At 41.0% G+C, this 22023-nt stretch overlaps 3 protein-coding genes across 7 annotated transcripts in view; 2 read left to right on the top strand and 1 right to left on the bottom strand.

Moving 5' to 3' along the window:
- Window positions 1-96: 96 nt before the first annotated feature.
- On the bottom strand, window positions 97-4759 carry LOC107088494 (arylamine N-acetyltransferase, pineal gland isozyme NAT-10-like). Of its 2 annotated transcripts, none has more exons than XM_015380702.1 (2): window positions 4638-4759; window positions 97-1059 (listed from the first exon to the last, which is right to left on the bottom strand). In XM_015380702.1, exons 1-2 carry the CDS (start codon window positions 4651-4653, stop codon window positions 182-184), a joined length of 894 nt encoding a protein of 297 aa, XP_015236188.1. In that variant the 5' UTR covers window positions 4654-4759; the 3' UTR covers window positions 97-181. The 2 variants fall into 2 exon arrangements, with proteins under 2 accessions (XP_015236188.1, XP_015236189.1); XM_015380703.1 differs by lacking the exon at window positions 97-1059 and adding an exon at window positions 1296-3469 and having other exon boundaries at window positions 4638-4728.
- A 295-nt stretch (window positions 4760-5054) lies between these two features.
- Window positions 5055-9977, top strand: sdr42e1 (short chain dehydrogenase/reductase family 42E, member 1). 4 transcript variants are annotated; one of them, XM_015380705.1, is made up of 3 exons: window positions 5055-5179; window positions 7203-7283; window positions 7518-9977. In XM_015380705.1, the coding sequence occupies exons 2-3, from the start codon at window positions 7216-7218 to the stop codon at window positions 8617-8619; spliced, it is 1170 nt and encodes a 389-aa protein (XP_015236191.1). In that variant the 5' UTR covers window positions 5055-5179; window positions 7203-7215; the 3' UTR covers window positions 8620-9977. The 4 variants fall into 4 exon arrangements, with proteins under 4 accessions (XP_015236191.1, XP_015236193.1, XP_015236192.1 ...); XM_015380707.1 differs by having other exon boundaries at window positions 5076-5114; XM_015380706.1 differs by having other exon boundaries at window positions 5122-5186.
- Window positions 9978-11754: 1777 nt separating this feature from the next.
- Window positions 11755-22023, top strand: part of wtip (Wilms tumor 1 interacting protein) — a 49858-nt gene continuing 39589 nt past the window's right edge. The window contains exon 1 of the mRNA XM_015380728.1: window positions 11755-14029. Coding sequence (XP_015236214.1) covers window positions 12547-14029 — 1483 coding nt within the window. The 5' untranslated portion in view covers window positions 11755-12546. The remainder of the gene's footprint in view (window positions 14030-22023) is intronic.

The following is a 22023-nucleotide window of genomic DNA, read 5'->3' as shown; positions in this document are numbered from 1 at the left end:
CATCAAAGGAGGAAATAATTAACTTGTTTGGATTTAATTTTCTTTATTGATAAAAAAAAAACAAGACTTTGAATTGACATTTTGATGATTGATATTTTGAATAAAAACAAAGGATGAACATCTGATTAAATGCAGCTTGTATATTATCAAACAAGTCATTAAAAAGTATTCTAGTTATTTTCTAAAGTGTGTAGCATGCTTTTTTGTTTGCAGGCTTCATCTTCTTCTGCAGCCTTAAATTAAACTGTTCCTTCAGGACTTGATCGAGCTCATCCTCAGTAATGTCTCTTATATCAAAGACATCCACCCCTTCTTCTGGTTTGTAGGTGATCTCGCTGTAGGTCCAGCCAATCAGAGCTTTGAATCCTGAAGGCGTTTGCAGGGAGCAGATGGACTTATTGATGAACAAAGAGGTTGGATCGGTTTGAAGAGCTTGGTTTGTTTCTGTGAAATTGTGTGCTTCTCTGGGCTCCAGGGTGAAGCAGTATATCTGATATGTTTGCATCCTGTTCACCAGGCCGGAAGATGAAAATTTTGGATTCAGAACCTCTGGTTTCCTTCCTGTCTTCTCCAGGTTCCAGTTGTCCCCCTTGTTGATAAGGCGAAACACCCCTGCTGCCTGCGGTTGGTCCTTTCCAGAGATGATCTCCAGCGGTTCCCATATCTGGGAAGACACTCCAAAGCTTACATCAGCTATATAAGCCTTCCCGTCAATTTGAACCATGTTGACAAGATGACCCTCCCTAGGTGAAAAGTCGTTGGTGGTGCTGTTAAAAACTCTAGCACCCAGCGTAGTGACGTTGAAGCCCATTTCTCTCAGCACCCATCCAAACAGGGAGTTGTTCTCAAGGCACCAGCCTCCACGGCTGCTCCTCACCAGCTTATTAAAAATAACCTCCAGGTCAATGGTGTTCCACTCGCCACAGTGAATGCTGAGGTTTTCAAAAGGAATCGACATGATGTGCAGCTGGTGGATCGATGTCAAGGTTTCAAGATCCGCTTTATCACGAGGGCCGTGGTAGCCTATCCTTTGGAAGTACTCGTCCAGATTCATTTCACCTGGAAAACGTAGGAAATTACATTTATCCATTAGGTCCGTTTTTACTTGCCTTTTAAAAATGTGCCTAAAGCCTGCTCAATAGCAAAAGAAAAATATGAAATCCTCCAAAATAAATACAAGCAATAATAAAAGAAAGAAAAAGAAGAAGCTATTCAATCTTACCTCAGTCAAACAATCAAAACTACAGAAAAACTTCAGATTCGTAAAGATTTAATATCTGACAACGTTTGGATAAGCTGGTTGTTTGCCAAGTCATGTGAGAGTGTCTGACAGAGTAAACAGTTAGCGCACAAGAACGGTTGCAAGAACGGCAGCACACCTTGACCTGCAGGTTTACTAAAGCTCCAGACTTTAGACTTTACAAAACATTCCACATTCCAATTGGATCATAGTCCAGGGGTGCATTGAGAAGCTAAATCTATAAAAACGTGAAACTCATATGACATACAGTCATTTCATTCAGATATTTATTTAATCTGTTCATTTCCTACTGATTATTGGAAGAAAAATCTGTATGACGAAAGCAATAAAAAGGGACACAGCAGAGTCACTGACAATCTTTAAAATCTTTGTGATTCTGCTATCTGTGAAAGGTGCTATACAATTCAGTTTTTCTTATCTACCTTCTTACAAAAGCAGGGTAAGATACAAAAGGTCATTTCTAAAGAAGCTGGCTTTGCAAAATGATTTATTCATTGCTATTTTTTTTTTAGAAAGTTTGGTGCAAGGAAAAAATTCTGGTCGAGAGAAAAAAGTGCTGCTTTACAGCCACTACTAACAGCTAAGAAATTTGATTTAATGACCTTTGTATAAGTATGGTTTACACAGCAGCTAACTCCTGACTCTATGGTGTGTTTAAGATGAGTCTTATACACTGTATTAATCCACTCAAGGAATTTAGGACAAAAGAAAAGTTTTACAAAGTGATTATGATTTCAAAACAAATCAAAACGTGAAATAAAACATTGCTAGAAAGAGATTTAAAGAGGAGTTATACACATAATTGGAACATTTACATCACTGCCTTTTTAATTCTAGTTTTATCTAGAAAAACTGTTTACATTTTGCTTCCAAACTTTAGGAAAATACTTGAAATACAAAGCTATAAGTGCAAACACATAAGACTGTTGTTGGTCCAAATGATTAGAGGTTAGCATGGTTTTAGTAGTCTTCACGATAATAAAAATAAAAAGTGAACGTCCCGACGTGGTAATACTATATGGGTACAATATTAAAGAAATGCCTACTAAACAAGGAAGTCCTCTTCATTACAGGAGAAGAATAAAATCTGTTAAATTGTGCATCCATCACATGCATTTCCACTTAAAATTTGAAACAAGAAATTTAAATAACGCAAAATATATGAGTATATTTCAAACAGTGAACCTTGTTTTAAACATATTTAATACTTAAGTCATTTTACATTGCTTCTAAGTAGAGTTAGAGTTTGTATCTATTGTATAACATATAACTTGGTGGAAATGTTGAGTTAAAGGTTTCCCTACTTCTCCGGAGTGTTTTTTTTTTTTTATCAAAGAGTGTAAAATGTTTTGTTGCATACAGGCTTTAGTTTGTTCTGAAGCTTCACATTAAAATGTTCCCATAGAACTTTATCAATCTCATCATCTGCTACGTTCCTCATGTCTAAGACATCCAACCCTTCCTCTGGCTTGTAGGTGACCTCGCTGTAAGTCCAGCCAATCAGAGCTTTGAATCCTGAAGGCGTTTGCAGGGAGCAGATGGACTTGTTGGTGAAGAGGGAGGCGGGGTCTCTCTGGAGTCTCTGGCTTTTATCGGTGAAATGATCGCCCTGTCGAGGATCCAGGGTGAAACAGTAGATCTGCTTCGTCTCCTTCCTGTTTACCAGGCTGGATTTGTGAAATTCTGGATTCAGAACCTCTGGTTTCCTTCCTGTCTTCTCCAGGATCCAGATGTCCCCCTTATTGATAAGACGAAACACCCCTGCTGCCTGTGGTTGGTCCTTTCCAGAAATGAGCTCCAATGGCTCCCGTATCTGGGAAGACACTCCAAAGCTAACATCAGCTATATAAGCCTTCCCGTCAATGATAACTTTGTGAATGAGGTGAGAATCTAGAGCACCAAAGTCATTGATGATACTGTTGAAAGCTCTGGAGCTCAGCGTTGTCGCATCGAAGCCCATTTCTCTCAGCACCCATCCAAACAGGGAGTTGTTCTCAAGGCACCAGCCTCCACGGCTGCTCCTCACCAGCTTATTGAAAATAACCTCCAGGTCCATGGTGATCCACTCGCCACAGTGAATGCTGAGGTTTTCAAAAGGAATCGACATGATGTGCAGCTGGTGGATCGATGTCAAGGTTTCAAGATCCGCTTTATCATGAGGGCCTTGGAAGCCTATCCTTTGGAAGTACTCGTCCAAGTTCATCCCACCTGGAAAAATCAGGGTATTTATGCATTTATAAGAACAACATTCTGACAGGCTGTGTGATGGTCACTTTAACATAAAAAAGCATTAAAGTGCCTTAAAAATAACTACTACCGGACCGGTCCTGATCTGCCCTTAGTCCTGGTGTTCATGATGATATTAAACATAAAGGCCTCCACAAATTGATCTTTTTTCTAATTTGAGATGAATGCCATCAACACCTTTGTTCATAGATGTTGGAGCCTGGCATGTTTTTCAGTGTAGTCCTGTTTCTCTGACTGTGACTAACTGGATGTGCTCTCTTCATCCTCTGACATGGGAGCTGGCTCGGAGCTCGTCTGCCTGGCTGTGTGTTTCCTGGACGGGGCCGCCTGTGGAGCTGGTTTACAGCTGCCTTTTGTATCTCTGCTTCTTTCTGTATTTCTGCTTCTGTCTCCTTGAATCCCAATCGGCCTCGGGAGATGGCCACTCACACAGAGCCAAGTTTCTTCCTGTTAAAAGGGAGGTTTTCCTCTCCACTGTCGCTACAAGCATGCTTAGTGAGAGGGATTCCCTTCGTGTCAATGTGTCGATGCAATCAACTGGTTTTCCTTATATAGAAAACTTTGAATGAAACAGATCCAAAGGACCTATCAGTAACCATTTCTGTTCCAGCGCATATCATCATTAGAACTTCTCTGTGTATTATGTCTTCAGTACAGGGGCCACAACAAGGGTCATAACATGATCGGCCCCTTTCTAGAACCGCCCATGGCCTTGAGATAAAATGTGTTGTGACTTTACGCTATATAAATAAACTGAACTGAAATGAATGTCCTTTTAGGTTGAATACATGTGCATGCCACTTTGTAGCAGAATCATCTTGAAAACACTGCATCTTTCCCTTAAATGTGTCGAGATATAACATTTAAAGAAAATTCAATTAAATGTTATTGTTATTTTTGGCTACGCCCTGAAAACAATTATTCCGAGTGGATATTTCATTAAAAAATAAATAAATAAATAAATAAAAAGTTTAATAAAGCATAATAGCTCCATGTGCTGCGAACATCCGGTTACAGCTGGACTTGAAGTGTAAAACTAGAACTGTAATCATTATGTAACCGAAGTAAAACTCCAGTGCCTCGTCGATTTTGGAAAGACTTTGTCCGGAGTTTTAAAATGACCTCTTACCTGCAGAAGATGACATAACAACAGTCAGCTTAGGGAGTGTTTTCGCTGTTTGCAGCTGATAAGACTCGGATCTTTGGAGCTGCCGCCGTGTACGTTACAAGCGGTTAGTAACAGCTTGAGTCACACCACTAGATGGCGCTACTGGTGGAAGAAAATATATATATATTGTTCTGTATCCGTCACATATAATTAATAGGTAAATAATTACGAAGCCCTAATTACTAGTTATTAGCAACTCGTTAAACACACATTTTGGTGCTTCCTTAACTTGGAAAAATAGATTCTAAGTATGGCAGTCTTGATTATGAAATTAAGCTAGCCACTCCCAATATGGCGAACGAGCTGACGTAACCTTTTTACTGGCCAATGGAAGCGTCACTCCTCCTACGTCAGTGCAATAACAGAACGTGAATACGTAACACACCGGACAGAAGTACACGGAAGTAGCTGTCGGACTGCTGTGTTCAGCGAGTACAAGTAAAGTGGACGTTTTTCCTCGTTCTGTACACGTTAGTGAGGAGGTGGGAGCCACCGATTAACAAGTGAGCGGTCAGAAACTCCTGTTACAACCATATAGTTGACTTATAGTAGGGTGCTGGTCACGACTTTTATTATTATAAATCTTTATCATTATGATCTGCTGAAAAACATTTTCTTGCAGTATGAATAGCCCCTGATTTTCTATGTTATTTTACTTTTTCCGATTATGACGTCACAATCCGAGGAAACCTAAATCTCACGCAAATGTGCAAAGGTTTTCCTAAACGTGTGTAAAAAAGAAAAAAAGTATTTTCTAGATCAACATCAAACTATCTGATATGAACACAACCAAAACACAACGTAGAATCAAAGTTAACAGAAGCAAAGCTAAACATGACATTCTTATCAGATTTATTTTTATACTACAATCAATGAGAAAAGTTTACAGAAGTGCTTCACAAATAAGACAACCAAACAATAGAATAAATAGAGGCCAAAACAACAAGGGATGAAGTAACACTGAGGTATAAAAGATATCTAGGGCGAAAAAATACTCAAGTTTATTACTAAAGTAAAAGTGGGAATACTGCTGTATAAAAACACTTTTGTAGAAGCTGGAGGACCAACTCAAGCTTTTTTCAATTAAAAGTGTAAAAGTACAGTTTTTAAAACTGCTTGAAGTATAAAAGTAATGCAGGAAAAATGTTAAGGACAGAAGCTTTACTGCACTATCCTATTAAAGGAACATTTTACAATCCTGAATGATAACTTCCTAGACGTAATTTTCTTAGTTTAATAACTAATGGCAACAGTGTAAAATTTAACTTTGGATCATCATGGAAAAATATTAATTCTGGTACGTGAACAACAAGTTGGGGCAGCACCAAGTCCAACCACAAAGAAATTAATTGTCTGAATGGAACTAGTTATTTTGATGCTTTTTATACATTTTTAAATATCAACAGGCCATAATTAAAATAATCTTAAATTAATCAAAACTAACAAGTCTATTTTTAAAATGTAAGGAGAAGAAAGTAGAGATAATTGCAAAAAAAAGTAAGAAGTAGGAGTAAAAACGGTTCTAAAAAATAATCACTCCAGTAAATTAGACAAAATTTCTACTTAAGTAACGTAACAAAGTATTTGTATGTTGATACTTGACACCTCCGGGTGTTACACTCTTCTAGTAAATTTGAAATATTATGGATTTCTCACTTTAGTCATGGATAAAATAAGACAAAAGCTACAAAATAGATATATGAATATAAATATCCATCTATATAAATACCCATGTATACACCCTGTGCAATAACCCTGTATAATAATCCTATAAATAAAATAAAATAAGCTGTCATATGTGGAGTCAGTGTATATACTGTATATAACCCATGCACCTTTTTCTTCCTTTGGCACATTCTTCTCTTTTGACAATTTGAGCTGATGTAATGAGTACATTTCACCTGAATTTCTCTTGAATAGCAATAAAGTCAATCATTCAATCAATCAAAATGGATGGAAGTGAACCAGAGGACCCCAAATGTGCAGATATAAAATAACTGAGCAGGCAAACTCTGGTCTGCCAAATAAAAAACAGAAATAAGGGCTTTAAGTGAATACCTACATGTTCTTAACTCAATACCAAATAATTAAACCAAAAGCTGCTGATAAATCTAAATAGACTTAAACACTAGAAATTACTCACCAAGTGTTGAAAAATGGTCGTTAATGCTGTAAACACCGATAGCTTGGTGCTGTGTTATGACTTCAAACTCTAAATGAATATATAAAGATTATATCTTGTCTAAAATTTTACTTTGATAATGGTCTGTTTTTTTAAAGGAGCTGTTTAATTCGGTTATGTGTCAATGATTGAGACAGGGCAAAAATGAAAAAAATAGGACAACTTTTTTAAATCTTTTGTAATATGCTGCAAAATCCATGAAAACGACCCAAGTTTTAAATTTAGAGGATTCAGAAAAGACAATACATTTTTATTCAGTCCAATAAATTTATCGTTTCATAATTTTAATGTTTCTTTTTGTAATTATTTTTATCTTTGTCTTTAATCTACTCCTCAATGCACAGATTCTCTCTTGCGATGGAAAGCACACAAATGGACAAGAAGGTGTTCTTATTAACGGGAGGTTGTGGCTACTTTGGATTTCGGTAAAAACGCATTATTTATCAAAATGTTTCAGTTTGGGCTACTTACCTGATGCAGTTCTGCTTAATGATCACAAGGTGGTGCTGTCGTGTTAATTATCTGGGTGTTTTTTTTTTTTCTCTTCTTTTGGATTCTTAGAATGGTGATTTATTATATTCTTTATTGCTGTGTTTATTTAGATTAGATTATCCGTGAGTTTCAGTGAGATTTATTTATTTTAAATTGTTTATTTTCAGCCTTGCATCTGCTCTGCATAAAAGAGGAGCCCGAACCGTTTTGTTCGACGCTGTTCGTCCAAGCCAAGAACTTCCTGAAGGCATGGTCTTCATGCAAGGAGATATACGTGACTACGCACAAGTTGAGAAAGCTGCGTTGGGTGTTGACTGCGTGTTTCACATCGCCTCTTATGGCATGTCTGGTAGGGAGCAGCTGAACAGACACCTGATCGAGGCGGTCAATGTTCAGGGCACCAAGAACATCCTGAGAGCCTGTGTGGAAAACGGAGTACCGAGACTGGTTTACACCAGCACTTTCAACGTGGTGTTCGGAGGCCAAGTGATAGAGAACGGCGACGAAAGCCTTCCTTATCTGCCGCTCCATCTTCATCCCGACCATTACTCCAGAACCAAGTCCTTGGCTGAGATGGCAGTGCTAAAGGCAAACGGAACAGCCCTGACTGGTAGCTCTGAGGTGCTGAGGACCTGCGCTCTGCGTCCAGCAGGTATCTATGGACCCGGTGAGCAGAGGCACCTCCCTAGAATAGTTAGCTACATAGAGAAGAGGATCTTTAGCTTTGTTTATGGCAGTCCCAGCAGCTTGGTGGAGTTTGTCCATGTGGATAACCTGGTGTCCGCTCACATGCTTGCTGCAGAGGCTCTGACTGCAGAGAAGCAGCACCGCTCTGCCGGCCAGGCATACTTCATTTCTGATGGGAAGCCTGTCAATAACTTTGAATTCTTCAGACCTCTGGTTGAAGGCTTGGGCTATCCTTTCCCCAAACTGCGCCTCCCCATCTCACTCATCTACCTGTTTGCCTTCCTCACTGAAATGATCCACCACATAATTGGTCCGCTCTACAACTTCCAGCCCCTGCTGACTCGCACAGAGGTTTATAAAACAGGCGTCACACATTATTTCAGCATGGCCAAAGCCAGAAAGGAGCTGGGATATGAGCCGCAGGAGCACAACCTGCAGGAGGTGGTTCAGTGGTTCAAGAGCAGAGGCCACGGGAGGAGATGTCAGAGTCCCTTCTTCTGGAGATTTATGCTCAACATCCTGTTTGTTTCTGCTTTTATTGCTGTGGTCCTGTCTTTTCTTCCTGTTGCTGGCAGCTGGTGAAAAGCCTGGCTTCATCCATCAATCCAAATGTATTTATACAGAACTTTTCACACAATCAGCTATGTGATCAGTGCTCCTGATCCTTCAAAAAATACTGCAATAGATGCTAGACGTTTTCAAATCTATTCGATCTAAAATGTTCTTTTTTGCACAAAAGCAGAAATTAACAAAGCATCTGCTTTACAATATAATGGGACCAACCTGTCTTAGTTACTAATAAAACTCATCCAAGACTATCTCTCTGTTTTAATCCTCCTAGAAGGGATAAGAACTCACAATTTTATGTTTTTTTTTACTGATTTATTATTATTAGAGATAGACCAATACCAACACAGATTATTTTGACATCAGCCTAACCGATCCCCGATGTTTACAATATTTTCTGGCAATTGTTGAAACTGATATTGCTATCGCATCCTCTGTTTAAATGACTATATAGTAATCAATATTAAACAGTTGTCAATATAATACAAATATTTTTTTTGTTTTTGTTTATAAATCAAAGAAAACATTAACAATAAATCGAAAATGGAGGGAGGAGAATGCATGCGCTTCATGCGTTTTCAAGGCATTGCTGCCTAATGCACTAATAAGTCAGCCAAGAAAGAAAAACAGATCAGCCGTCCTATACAATATGACGTCCGGGCAATATTAGCATTTTTTTGTCATGTTTCGGTATCGGTTGATTTGCATTGTTCGATTTACCAGTGCATTCAGCTTGCAAAGCCTTGAGATCATGTGAGGTGCAGATATTTTTGGTCCAACCTTTGTTAGTGTTTTTTTTTTTATACAAGTAAAATTTGTTAATAAAGATTTCTTTTCCTTTATAGTCAGACTCCTGTGGCATTTGTTTTGGTGGTGCCTTTTTTGTTGTGTAAATAGAAGAAGAGAAATCCAAAATGGCTGCACGTATCAGGGATCAGTTAGACCGAAAAATAATCGCCATCAGGCTTGAAAAAAAAACCTGCATCGGTCAATCTCTAATACACTTTTAAAGTATCATTAGAAAAAAAAAATACATTCTGCTAACTGTGTTCATTCATTGAAGAGTTTTATTTTTTTATGCCAACTCAGGAAATAAAATGTTTTTATGTGAAAAAAAATACAGTTGGGTTTAGATTTTGGAGTTTTCCTCCTCAGCTGTGTTCTTTAAACAGATTACTGTTTTATAAATTGGCCTTAAATGACCTACTAACTTTGGTTGTACTGTATAAGAATCTGTTGTTAAATTTCATTGTATATAATTTGATATGACTCAGTCTCTATGACGAATTGTAATGAAGTGTTTTTATCTTAATTAAGACCTTGGATTTTATACATCTGCGGATGAATAGAGCCTCTTTATAAAGTTGCCTTATATGTTGTACTGTAGTCCTATATAAATAAACCAAATTTAACAGTTTGAAGTATTTCAGTTTAAATCTTTTAATGTATGCTCAAATACCGTAATTAAATTTGCAATGTGTCTAATTTAATTTCCATGGTAATGTTCTAGTAGTGCCTAAAAGGATAATTGTGATTTTAGGGTCCAGTCAGTCATGGGAGCGGTGCTGACTTGACAGTTGTTCAGTAGAAATTTAGAGACAACAGAGTGCTGCTTACACGCATGTTAGTAGGAAAGTTGAGTGGAAGGAAAAAACATGCTTAAAGAGTTGCACTCACCAGAAGATTCTGAAGCAAAGTCTATTTAACTGGTTTCATGAGGCTTTGACAGCAAATTGGAATCTGAGTTAAAGAACACCTGAGACTGAGATACTTTGGCATTTATTGTGTTAAGTCGCTTCTAAACAACAGGGGGGGAAAAAGTACAAGGGTATTGCTTAATTGTCCAAATAAAAAGATTAAGTGTTCATTTTAATTTGAAATTACAGATTCAGAAATTGGAGGAGAGTGAAGTAATCGTAAAAGATTTAATAAGTCATGTCATCTTCATCCAGTCAGGTCTATCAAAGAGGTCTTAAGACTTTATTTACCTGTCAGCATTGCCAGAAGAATCAATACCACCTTTAAAAACTCGTGTATCACCAAGTAGCAAAATACCCCGTCCCAAACTTTATAAGGGAACAAGACACCTGACCTAACAATGCATGAAATTAGGTCTGTTGTTAAAGGAAAGGACATCTTAAACACCTCAGCAGATCTTAAATGCCTTCATGTTGCAATGTTAGTGCAGACACAGTGCCATATTCATCAGAACTATAATACTTAGAGCATACAAAGGGGATAAAATACATTTAAGTTTCATTTTTTGAAGTTATTTACTGAAATCAACCTGATGATATGCATATTTATGATGCATTTGTAAGTGTGCAGCCTAATAAAGCGTTATAAATAGTGTTGCACCAATGCCATTTTTTGGCACCTATACCCGATACCAATTCCATCTGTTTTAAATTGATGTGTGTGTGTGTATATATGAATAACTTCATACTACTTGAATGTAAAATAATCCAGTAGAACTTTTAATTGCCTACCTGGAATGGCTGACAATAGTTGCAAAACTTGTGGATTTCAAAGTGGTATCGGTGCCCTATTTGTTGGTACTTGCCGATTCCGATACCACAATTTTAGTGCTGGATCGGGGCCCCGGCCGATACTGGTATCGATATCGGTGCACCACTAGTTATAATCTTGTAACAGACGCTTGATATAGCATTTTTAGATAATTTTTCAGATTATGAGTTCATCTGAAAGAAATAAAGAGAAAGAGATGATGGACTTGTGTAGTATTTGTTTAAATAGAAGAAGAGAAATCCAAAATGGCTGCACATATCGGGGATCAGTTAGACCGAAAAATAATCGGCATTAGGCTTGAAAAAAACCTGAATCGGTCAATCTCTAATACACTTTTAAAGTATCATTAGAAAAAATTACATTCTGCTAACTGTGGTCATTCATTGGAGAGTTTTATTTTTATGCCAAATTAGAAAAAAAAAAGTTTTATGTGAAGAAAATACAGTTGGGTTTAGATTTTGGAGGTTTCCTCCAGATTACTGTTTTACAAATTGGCCTTAAATGACCTACTAACTTTGGTTTAACTGTATTATCTTGTAACAGACTCCTGATATAGCATTTTCAGAAAAATTTTCAGATTATGAGTTNTGGCCTTAAATGACCTACTAACTTTGGTTTAACTGTATTATCTTGTAACAGACTCCTGATATAGCATTTTCAGAAAAATTTTCAGATTATGAGTTTATCTGAAAGAAATGGAAACTAAAAAAAGAAAACATAATGCCTGCAGAGTGCATCTCTGCTGCAGAAAGAGTCCGACCAGGTGAGGTTTTCTTTATGGCGTATTTCACTTTGCAAAGGATGAATGCAGACGTCCCCTTTCCTGTAAACTATTCTCTTCAGAGCCGGGCAGCCCCTTGCTGAGTTGGTCGCAATCATTGTTTCTCTGCAGCATTAACCACATTCCAGAGAGGCGCAGCGCATCCCGTCTCCCTCCCCGCATTCCTTTCAGGCGAACGAGTCCCCCGCGTAAAACCGCCTTTAAATTCAATTCCCCTGCTTTTTCTAGACGCAGACTGATAAAAGAAGCCTATTTGTGCTATAAGGGATTATTCAAACCGGTCCAGCTTCCACTGAAGCGCCTGTAAGGGAATCCCGGAGGAAAAACCAACAAGGGGAAATTCCTCCGCGCAGCGCGCCATTGACTGTAAAGACCTTTCAACTTAACAAAAACTGAAGTTGACAAACGCATCGCCGTCGACTGGAACTGTGAGAAAGAGTTTTTCGGTGTTGGGAGGAAAGCAGGAGGATCATGCGGCTTGCGGTGCGGGTTTGCGCCTCCGCCGGCGTTTTTGCGTGAAGGAGCCACGGCTGCGCAGCGGCGTTTTTGTTTTGATTTCCATGTGAAACACAATTAGGAGCTCCGCGGAGCGCAGCGCACTCTCAACTTGGTTCTCTCATCTGGAGCGCAACATGGAGCATTATGAGGAGGACTTGGGACTCCGGGCCGCCACACTGATGGAGGACCTTACGCTGTATGAAGCTTATAAAGAAGGGATGTATAACGCCAGGAGGGACTTGGTTATAAACCCAGATTTAGACTTCTCCGCTCCGGCGGTGGCTGGGCTGAAAACCAAGCCGATGAATGGTACCTCTGTGCTCCACCAGCAGCATCACACTTTGGAGAATTTCACGCCGGGGAATAAAGTGTATAACGCGGCTCCTGTGCGTCCGGTGAGCTGCAGCCGGACGGTTCCCGTGGATTTCTGCGCCCCTCAGAGAGACGCTCCGTTCACCGAGGAGGGCTGCTGCACCAAATCCGAAGTGGCTTTGCCCTGCTACCCCGGCACATCCGAAAGGCACCGGAGGTACTCTTTAGAGGTGCAGGGACACAGGTACAGCACCGGGTCCACTTTTGACGGAGTCCCTCTCAGCAAAGCGGCGCCTCTGCCCGGCAACAGGTGCAACAGCATCTGCATAACCAGCAGCCACGACGGGAGGTACGGCGCAGCGAGTCCCCGCTCCAGCCTGGCGTCCTCCCTGTCCTCTCAGGAGCAAAGCAAGCATGCCAGCCCGCGATCGAGCATCAGCAGCCCGCGCACCAGCCTGGTGGTACCGACCCACGACCGATACAGCAGCCCCAGGTCCAGCTTGGTTCACTGTGAGGGCAACGGCATCCTCAGCCCGCGATCCAGCTATGCAAGCACGGCCAGTGACACGAGCAAGCACTCCAGTCCCCGGACCAGCCTGAACAGCTGCGATTGCTGCAGCAAACCCAGCAGCAACCGCACCAGCGGCATCAGCATGGGCTACGACCAGAGGCACGCCAGTCCCAGGTCCAGCACGGCCAGCCAGTACTCCTTTACCACCAGTCCGAGATCCAGCTACTCTGACTCTCGGTACGGGCCTGTGGTCAACCATGACCTGGAGGGGGCCATCCTGCACGGCGCGCCCCTGGCGAGTCCCCGATCCAGCTTCTGCAGCCAGGACGGGAGCGCTAGAGCCGGGGCCGCGGCCAACTGCGTGCTCAGCCCGCGCTCCAGCATCTCCAGCCACAGCTCCAGAAGCTCCCGCAGCTCCAGGGGGTCTATGAGCACCTACCCGGACCTGCAGCTGCCCTCACCCAGGTCCTCCATGCTGGGCAGCGGGTTACCTGAGGACGCCTTACTGCAGGAGCTCGCAGACTCCAACGGGATGCAGACTCGCATGCATCTGCAGACGGTGCCCGAACCTCAGCCTCATCCGGGAGGGAGCGCGGAGATAAACGCCGGTTCACCGTCCTCCTTCAGCTACGGCGTTACCTCAAAGGCGGCCTCATCAGGCCAGAGGTATAAGTTACCTTACCAGGTGACCCCCAGCAGGGAGAATGGGCCGAGCCAGGCGGAGAAACGGCTGGAGGCGCTCACCTTGGAGCTGGAGAAGGAGTTGGAGATGCATATGAAAAAGGAATACTTTGGTATGTTTTGGAATTATTTACCCAAATTAGACATGCGTCAATAATCACACCCATTTTTCCTTAATATTCTATGGTGGTTTGTAGGTTATTACTAAAAACAGATTTATTTGAAATACATCAAACAAACTCCAACTTTGTTTTGACTCTTCATGCATCAGCCTCTGATCCAATGCTTAAAATCTGATAAAGATACTTATTTTTTACTATCCAAGTCAAAATATTTTTTGTCAGGGAATGAATTGTACTTTTTTTTGCTTGATATTTTAAATAGTTTTACTGGGGAAAAAGAATCTCTGCTGACCAGAATAAGCCCAAATGGTTAATCTATAATCTCTCTTTTTATTATTTTGTTTGAGATGATCAGAAATTTTAAAAGGAAATCTTTCAATCATGATTTTTTTGTCTGCTCTGATTTGCATAAAGTAAGATGCAGGAAAACTGATTTGATGAAGAATCTTTAGCTGACCTAATCTGATAAGTGGTGCTTATACCCATCTGTAAAATCAACAGGTTGCCTGCAAAGTTCAATTTGAGCCATGCAGAGATAAGCTGACTTTATTCCCCAGAGTACAAAACCTTCTGCTTTTAGAGCCATGAAGGAATCAAGAAATGCCATCGCTGCTTCTGGTGTTTTAAATGCAGGCTGCTGCTAATAAAATCTGGAAAGCGTCCCTGTTTCTATATCTTTGAGGCCCGTTTGCAACATGCTAATGCTACATGACCACAAACAGGTCACCCTCGGCCTGGTGGGCGATGCTTTGCAGGGCAGTACTAATGTCTTGGCAGAGCTAACATTTGCAGAGAACAGCACGGCGCTGAATGGACCCCTCTGTTCTGGCAGAGCACACACCCTTCTGTCATTTGGAGCAGTGTAGTCGGGGTTTGCTGAAAATCAAGTGCACTTTGGGAGTCACTGAGGGGGAGTAAAGGCAGGCAAACTCGAAAACAATGTTTTAGGATAGCAGCATTTGCCCTTACAATACCCACTCCCCTTTTTTCACTGAAAAAGATCAGTTTTCACTGTTCTGTGCACTGTTTGGAAACTTTGCCTTATTAATTTTAGGCTTGCAGAGAAACTTCCAATCAACATTATGGGATTTTAGAGACAGACAAATGGCTGCAGTGAGGAAACAGTGGCTTGTTCTGCAGTCTGTGCACTTGCTTAGAGTCAGCCGAGACAGCTGTGGATTTGTTCCAGAGGAGCAGGTGAAAGCGGGGAGATGGGAGGGCCAGGAGGAGGAAGAGCCAGGGAGATAATGGAGGTGGTAATAGATAGAGATGGATAGAGGAGGGAGGGAGGGAGGGAGGGAGAAGAATGCAGTCAGACGTTCCTCAGTTTGAGCCCATTAGAGACAGCTCTGTTTCTGTAGCGACAGTGTAGAAATTGATCGGCGAGGCCTTCTTTCAGGGGGCCCCAGCGTTGCCTGCCAGTGTCCCGCTCTGCCTGCTCCGTGCTGCCGGCTGGCCCTTGTGTGGCCTCTGTTTGTTGTGGCAGAGGAGCTGTGAATCAACAGCTGGGCCCGATGGAAGCTTGCAAATGAAGCAGCAGAGTGAGCCCCTCCCCTCCAGCAACCCCACACCCCCCCTCAGCCCAACTCCCCCGCAAAAGCCCTTCATTAACCAGCCAGTGGGGAGTCGGGCAGCACCAGACACTTGGCACACGATCTTGGCTGGCGGGCCAGACATAGTTAGTGGGGGTCAAGTCTGATCACCTGCCCAGAATTATAATGGCAGTAGTCATGCACATGCCTGACACACACATGCTGACTTGTGAACAAAAGCACACAGTATTTTTGCTGTAGTGAAGCCAGAGACACACTACAGCCGAGGTCAGTGTGTGGATGTTTGTGTTTGCTGCAAATTTAAAAAACCTCAGTAACATTTATGCAAATTTAGAAGAAAAACAGTCATTTTAGATCTTCTTTTGGTGATATTATTCTGCATTATTTCTGATAATGCTGGTAATGATTTGTTTTTTATGAAAATCAGATTAATTGTTGGATTGTCTACCTGTTCATTTTATCCATCTTTGTTTAAAACAAAGGGCATGTAGGAAGGAGGAGGCTTTAAGGCTTATATTGCAGGAAGTTTGGATCTATCATAAGTCAACAATAATTGAACAAGAATTTTCAATTCTTATAAAGGAAATTAAAATCAGAGAGCTAATCTCCTGCAGAACCAAGAGTTTGATTATTAGTCAAACTAATATCTAATCAGCTATGATTAAGCAAAGAAGTAGAAAAAGAAAAGAAAAACAGCACGAGACCAATGCTACAATTTTTTTGTAACTTTTCCAAAAGAAGCACTTTTAATGCCTATTTCTAATACTTCCAAAGACTTGAACCCACATGTACAGCCAGATTTTAGCACCAGAAGCACCACCTTATATTTAAAAAAGGTGCCATGTTAAGATCCAAAACATCACCTTTAGAAAACATTAGACACATTGCTAGCTTCGCTAACTTCGCCAGTCGGAATAAACATGTAAAGCACTTGGAAATTCTCTACTGACAGGCAAAGCTACCAACTGACAAAAGTATAACAGTATTTCCGCGGGTCATTAAAAATCCTCAAAAGTCATTAAATTATATATTTTTTTAATTAAGGCCTTAATTGGCATTGGATTTCATTAAATGGGATTATCGTGGCATTTAAATGCTTTATTAAAAATAAATTATATAAATATAAAAAGTATTTTGTCATATATATGAGATATAACTGGTTCTGCGTGTTTGCGTGGAGCTGCTTCTGGTTGATCATAAAGCTGTATGTTCGGAAAAGAATCTCGAGGCAGAGAAAAAGCTAGAGAATGCGAAAATGCAAATGTCAACTAAAGTGGCTGGAAAATTAGGAATTTGGGAGATGGCTGCAGCCTGTCGATGGTAAAGATGAGAAAGGATTTTGGCGTGTTTTTTATATATATATGAGATTCATGGGTACTTGTTGATGGCATTAAAATTATTTCTAAGAGCATTAAAAAGAATAAAATTATAGTTCCTGTATAAACCCTGTATAAAACCTGATGTTTTAAATCGTCAGCATGCCATAAGACGTTGGTTTGTGGAGACCCATGTTTCCAGAGGGGGAGTTTGAAAGGAACTGGGGGAGTGGAGTTGCTGAAGGGGATGAACAGCCTCCGTTGCCTCTGTGTCTACCAGAGTAAAAAATGACCAGGGTAGAAAATCACAGACCGCTCCACTTTCAAATAGGTTGATGTTTTTTAGGAGTGATTTATTCTTATTACAGTCAGAATCACCTTTAGTTGCAAGAGTCTGTGGACAAAAACAATGAATTTGACTCTATTTTAACTTGGCTTTTAATGAAAATGGAAAAATAGACATGATTATGCTTTGCCCCTTTGCTTGCTCCATGCTGTTGGTTGGCCCTTGTGTGACCTCTAGGTTAGAATGTAGCCAAATAATGGTAGTAAATCCTTCAATTGCAGTAATATTAAGGTATTTTTTTTAACTATTGTGTCCTGAGGCCCAAACAAAACAAACCAGAAGCCAGGAGGAATGACAAGGTGTGGCTAATGAGGCTATGGGGGACGTTTGCTGGGCTTTACTTACTCATTGTATGTGAATGCTACAAACTTCCTTTGACTTTGAAGGGATCATAATTCAGGAAGTAGACGCTGAAAAAAGATCACAGGTTTATGGCTATATCATGAGCAGAACTCACAATTTGTTATCACTCTGTATAAGTTATTAATTGTGATAAAGTAGCCATTTTTGTTTTGATGCTGAAAATGACAGATTTTATTTTCCTCTCTGTCTGTGGGTGAGACCTTGGTAGATTCTGATATGTGGGAAGAGTTGAGGTCGAGACAAACCAGATCTGATATAATGTCCGATCTGACAGATGAACAGATTGTATAAAGTTGCAGGCATTAGGTAGAAATGAATGGGGCTGCCTTGTGCTTATGTAGTTTCCAGCCAAAGTAGACCCCCAGTCTATGTTAGTCAGATGTAAGTCCAATTTTAAAAGGTGAGTCATTAGTCTGACAGGAAGTGAGACATGATGGCAGAGTAAAACTGGTCTGCTTTAGGTAAAATACGATAAAAAATCTCTTAAGTTGCAAGGTAAACCGGTCAGGTCCATCCCTGTATAGAAATCTTCTTTGATCCTGGTAGAGCATGTCTGGTGTATATTCTCCAGTGAAAGGAGAAAAACAAGATTTGGTTGCCGATTTGGAACAGTTCTGTCATTTTCAACACTTACCTCACATGACTGTTGAATGGTTTTACCTACGGGCATCCTGAAAACAAGCTTTAGAATCACACTTATCTCTCCACACAATTGGCATGTACCATTGCAAAGTACAATTTGCCCGACTGCAACTGTCAGTAAAACGGGACAGATGGACCCAGTATTCAGGCGAGTCAGACAGTGGGAAGTTTCAAAACGTTTAATGACAGAATATTAGGCAGAACAGAACAGAGACAAAATAGAACATGGGCTGCTGTGGATCAGTGGACCTGCAACCGCTGCAGGGGAGGGCGGAGCATCGCCCATCACTGGCACTCTGGTTGAGGGAGAACCACAGGTAAGTGACCACGATAATCTGACAGAAGATAATTATCCGTGTGAGTCACTTACCTGGTTTAACAGTTCAGTCCATCTTCTCGGGTGAGGCAGGATCAGCCGATGCACTGCCAAAGAAATGCGGCGCTCAGCCATCCAGAGTGTCCCCGATGCAGCAACCCCAGTGAGCAGGCAAGAGACCGATCCAGGTCAGGGAAACGGTTCAAAACAGGATCGTTCTGAGATCCAGGAGTCTGTAGCCTGGTCAGGGGTTCCGATCCAAACAGGAACTGAAAGATCCAGGGTTCCAGAAATCCACAGAGCGTTCGGGCAGGTTCAGAGTTCCAAGATTCCAGCAACAAGACAAGACAAGACATGGTTCCAGGAGAAACTGCAGAACTTTAACTGGCTCCATCCAGAAGCCAGGATCACTGGAGTTAAAACTGGCTTTCCCCGCACGCTGAGCAAAACGCTGAAGGCTTAGCGGAGAAGAGTCGCGACACGACCAGGATACAGGAGACAAACACAAACAGCCTCTCTTCACACTGGCCGCCGAGAGTCAGGACATTAACAACAGACCTAACTAATCTAAAACTCAAACAAACATGAATAACTAACATGAATACATAACACAAATAATGATCTGGCCCTGATAGCTTGGCTTAACCATATTTAAGGCAGACCAAACAGGTGGATAAGATGAATGATAATTGGAGCGCATGAGGGGAACGGCAGGTGAATGAAGTGAGTGATTAGATCAGCTACCTGGGCTGCGATCCTGACAACACCTTCAATAAAACCTTCACCCATCACTGATCTTTTGTCCATGCTAGTTTCCGTACTCTTCTTTCTTTTTATTAGAGCCAAGCATATTGTCAACTTCTGACAACATTATGTTTAGCATCTCCTTGTTAATTCACTTTAATTGATTGAAATCCGTCTAATTCCCATTTTCTTTTTTCAGCAGTTTGAAGGTTAACTCAAACATCAATTGAGCGTTTGATGAAAACATGGCTAATGATTAAGCATTCTTACCTAGAGGTTCCCTAAAATCTCAGGTTATGACTCACATAATGGTACCAGAGTCGACTCATGACCCAAGCTATTGGATGAGTAACAAACATTTCTACAAATTCAGCTAATCGTACGAGTAATAACGAGACAAACAACATAGACAACCAAAGTAGTTGGTTATTGTTCATTTTAAATTGTGCTTCTATATATTTAAGCACTTAAAAATGTTTGCCGTTTAGTTTTCTGTCTGATCTCAAGCCGTCATACTAGCTGATTAAGGACCCAGCTTTTAGGAATCAATGTTCTTACCCTCCATGTTTAAAGAATCAGGCTGCAGAGGCCTGGTTACATCCAACAGCACATGCTACGTTTTTGGCTTAAGCAACAGTACAGCGACATCTGTCTTTATTAAAATCCAAAGCTGGCCAACCTAATCATATATTCCAATAACATTACATAACCCCAAGCTATGGTTTTATTGCAACCAGTTATTTGGAAAGCTTTTCCTCTTTTTGAACTTCCGTGTTAGATTCCTGTGATATTTTCTTTTTTTCTTTTGCAGAAAGACTCGGCAACCAATTAGGTTTGAACACCAGGAAAGGTTTCTCACAAGAGTAATAACAGGCTGGTGTTCAGCAGGGAGCTTTCTGTCGAAATGTCCATAATATAGACGTTATGATTCAGAAGGCCACAAACGAATGTCTCATTAAGTGATGGTGTTTTATTTTTAACCATGGAGCACACGCTGCATCCTGTCCCCTCCAAGTAGGCATGTTCTGACATGGGGCACATGACAGATCCGGCATCCTGTTTTCCAGTAACTAACAGAGAGCGCTTGGGAGATTTCCCCCGCTGTCCTGTTAAACCATAACCACATCCTCACTTCACAGACACTCCAGGATTTATTGCATGTGGGGCAATAAATCCCATTTACTGTTGATGTTTACAAGTTGACGCGTGAAAATTCAAAAGTCCTGCTGAACACATGGTGTGGGGCTGTGGAGGAATAAATGATGGAACAAAGATGAGAAGGTAATTCGATGGATTCATGTAAATAAATCTTCTTGTTTCCTGTTCAGCTGCCAAAGCCAGAGTGTCTTCCAAAAGAAAATCAGGAAACGTCCAAATTAAACCATACAGAGGAATAAGATAAATCGAAACTATAACCCTAACGCAGTGCCTTTGAAAAAATATCTTACCCTTTGGACTTTTTAGGGTTTTGTCATAATATGACCACAAAGTGACGCGTTTTTGAGAGGTGGAAGGAAAATGAAGCATGGTCCGTAATCCCACCAATCAAGGCTTTGTAGAACAACATTTCACAGCAGTTACATCTGTAAGTCTTTGTGGTTGTCTTTCTTCCTGGAGAATGAAATCTTTGTTCATTACTCTTTGCCAAACAGCTAATTTCTCAAGCAAATATGATGAAAAGGAGTCTTTAGACATCCCCTTTGAAGTCATGTGACAGATTCTGTGTTGATTTTAGCTCTGGAGTTTGACTGGGCCATTCCTACACATGCATACGCTTTCATTGAACTGGTTACCAGGACCCTCTGTCCTGCAGGTTTTAGACATGTCTTTGCTCCAGGACACCTAAAAAAAAAGCTATTCACGATTCCTCAGCAGCTGCAGATTATCTAGAAGCCTGTCAGTCAGTCATTTATTCAGGTCAGTTTGTTCTGGGGAGCAGGCTCGGGAAACTCTTGCTCTATGTTTTGGGTACTTGGTCCTGTTGGAAGATATAAAAGAAGATTTATCCCAATACAGCATTTGGATTTAGATGTTTAAATCTTGGTCATTTCCAAATAAATTGAGCTAAATTTGCTGATCTTGCTGACATAAGAAATCCCCAAAACGTGACTCTGCCCCTACCGTGTTTGCAACCCAGTCTCATGCGAAAATGTACCTCCACTACGTTGGTCCACACTGCAAAACGTAGTGGAGGTACACTAATGGTGTTTCATACTTCTATTAGCAATTTGCACCTAAGTAGGGCTGCAACTATCATTTAGTTCAGTAAGCGATTAATCTATAGATTTGTTTGTTTGATTTATCATTTAGGCTGCACATTGATGCAGTAGGTACCAATGCTGCCTTGCAGCAAGAAGGTTCTGGGTTTGATTCCCGCCCCGGGGTTTTTCTGCATGGGGATTGCATGTTCTCCCTGTGCATGCAGGCACTCCGGCTTCCTCCCACAGTCCAAAAACCAAAAACATGACTGTTAGGTTAATTGACTTCTCTAGATTCTCCTTAGGTTTAAGTGTGTGCGTGAATGTTTGTTTGTCCTGCGTGTTTCTGTGTTGCCCTGCGATGGACCTGTCCAGGGTGTACCCCACCTCTTGCCCATTGGCAGCTGGAGGTAGGCACCAGCACCCCTCCCGACCCTAGCAGGGATAAGTGTGATGGAAAATGGATGGATTATAGGGATGGGACGATTTATGAAAACCGTCCGAACC

The sequence above is a fragment of the Cyprinodon variegatus genome, unplaced genomic scaffold (genome assembly GCF_000732505.1).
Source record: "Cyprinodon variegatus isolate N-32 unplaced genomic scaffold, C_variegatus-1.0 Scaffold220, whole genome shotgun sequence".
Lineage (NCBI taxonomy): Eukaryota > Metazoa > Chordata > Actinopteri > Cyprinodontiformes > Cyprinodontidae > Cyprinodon > Cyprinodon variegatus.
This window is presented reverse-complemented; position numbering and strand designations above follow the sequence as displayed.

Bases quoted from the DNA above. Each gene is read 5' to 3' on its own strand.
- sdr42e1 (XM_015380705.1), top strand. From the start codon at position 7,216: ATGGAAAGCACACAAATGGACAAGAAGGTGTTCTTATTAACGGGAGGT. The intron at 7,284-7,517 runs GTAAAAACGCAT...GTTTATTTTCAG, and splicing joins TGTGGCTACTTTGGATTTCG to CCTTGCATCTGCTCTGCATA.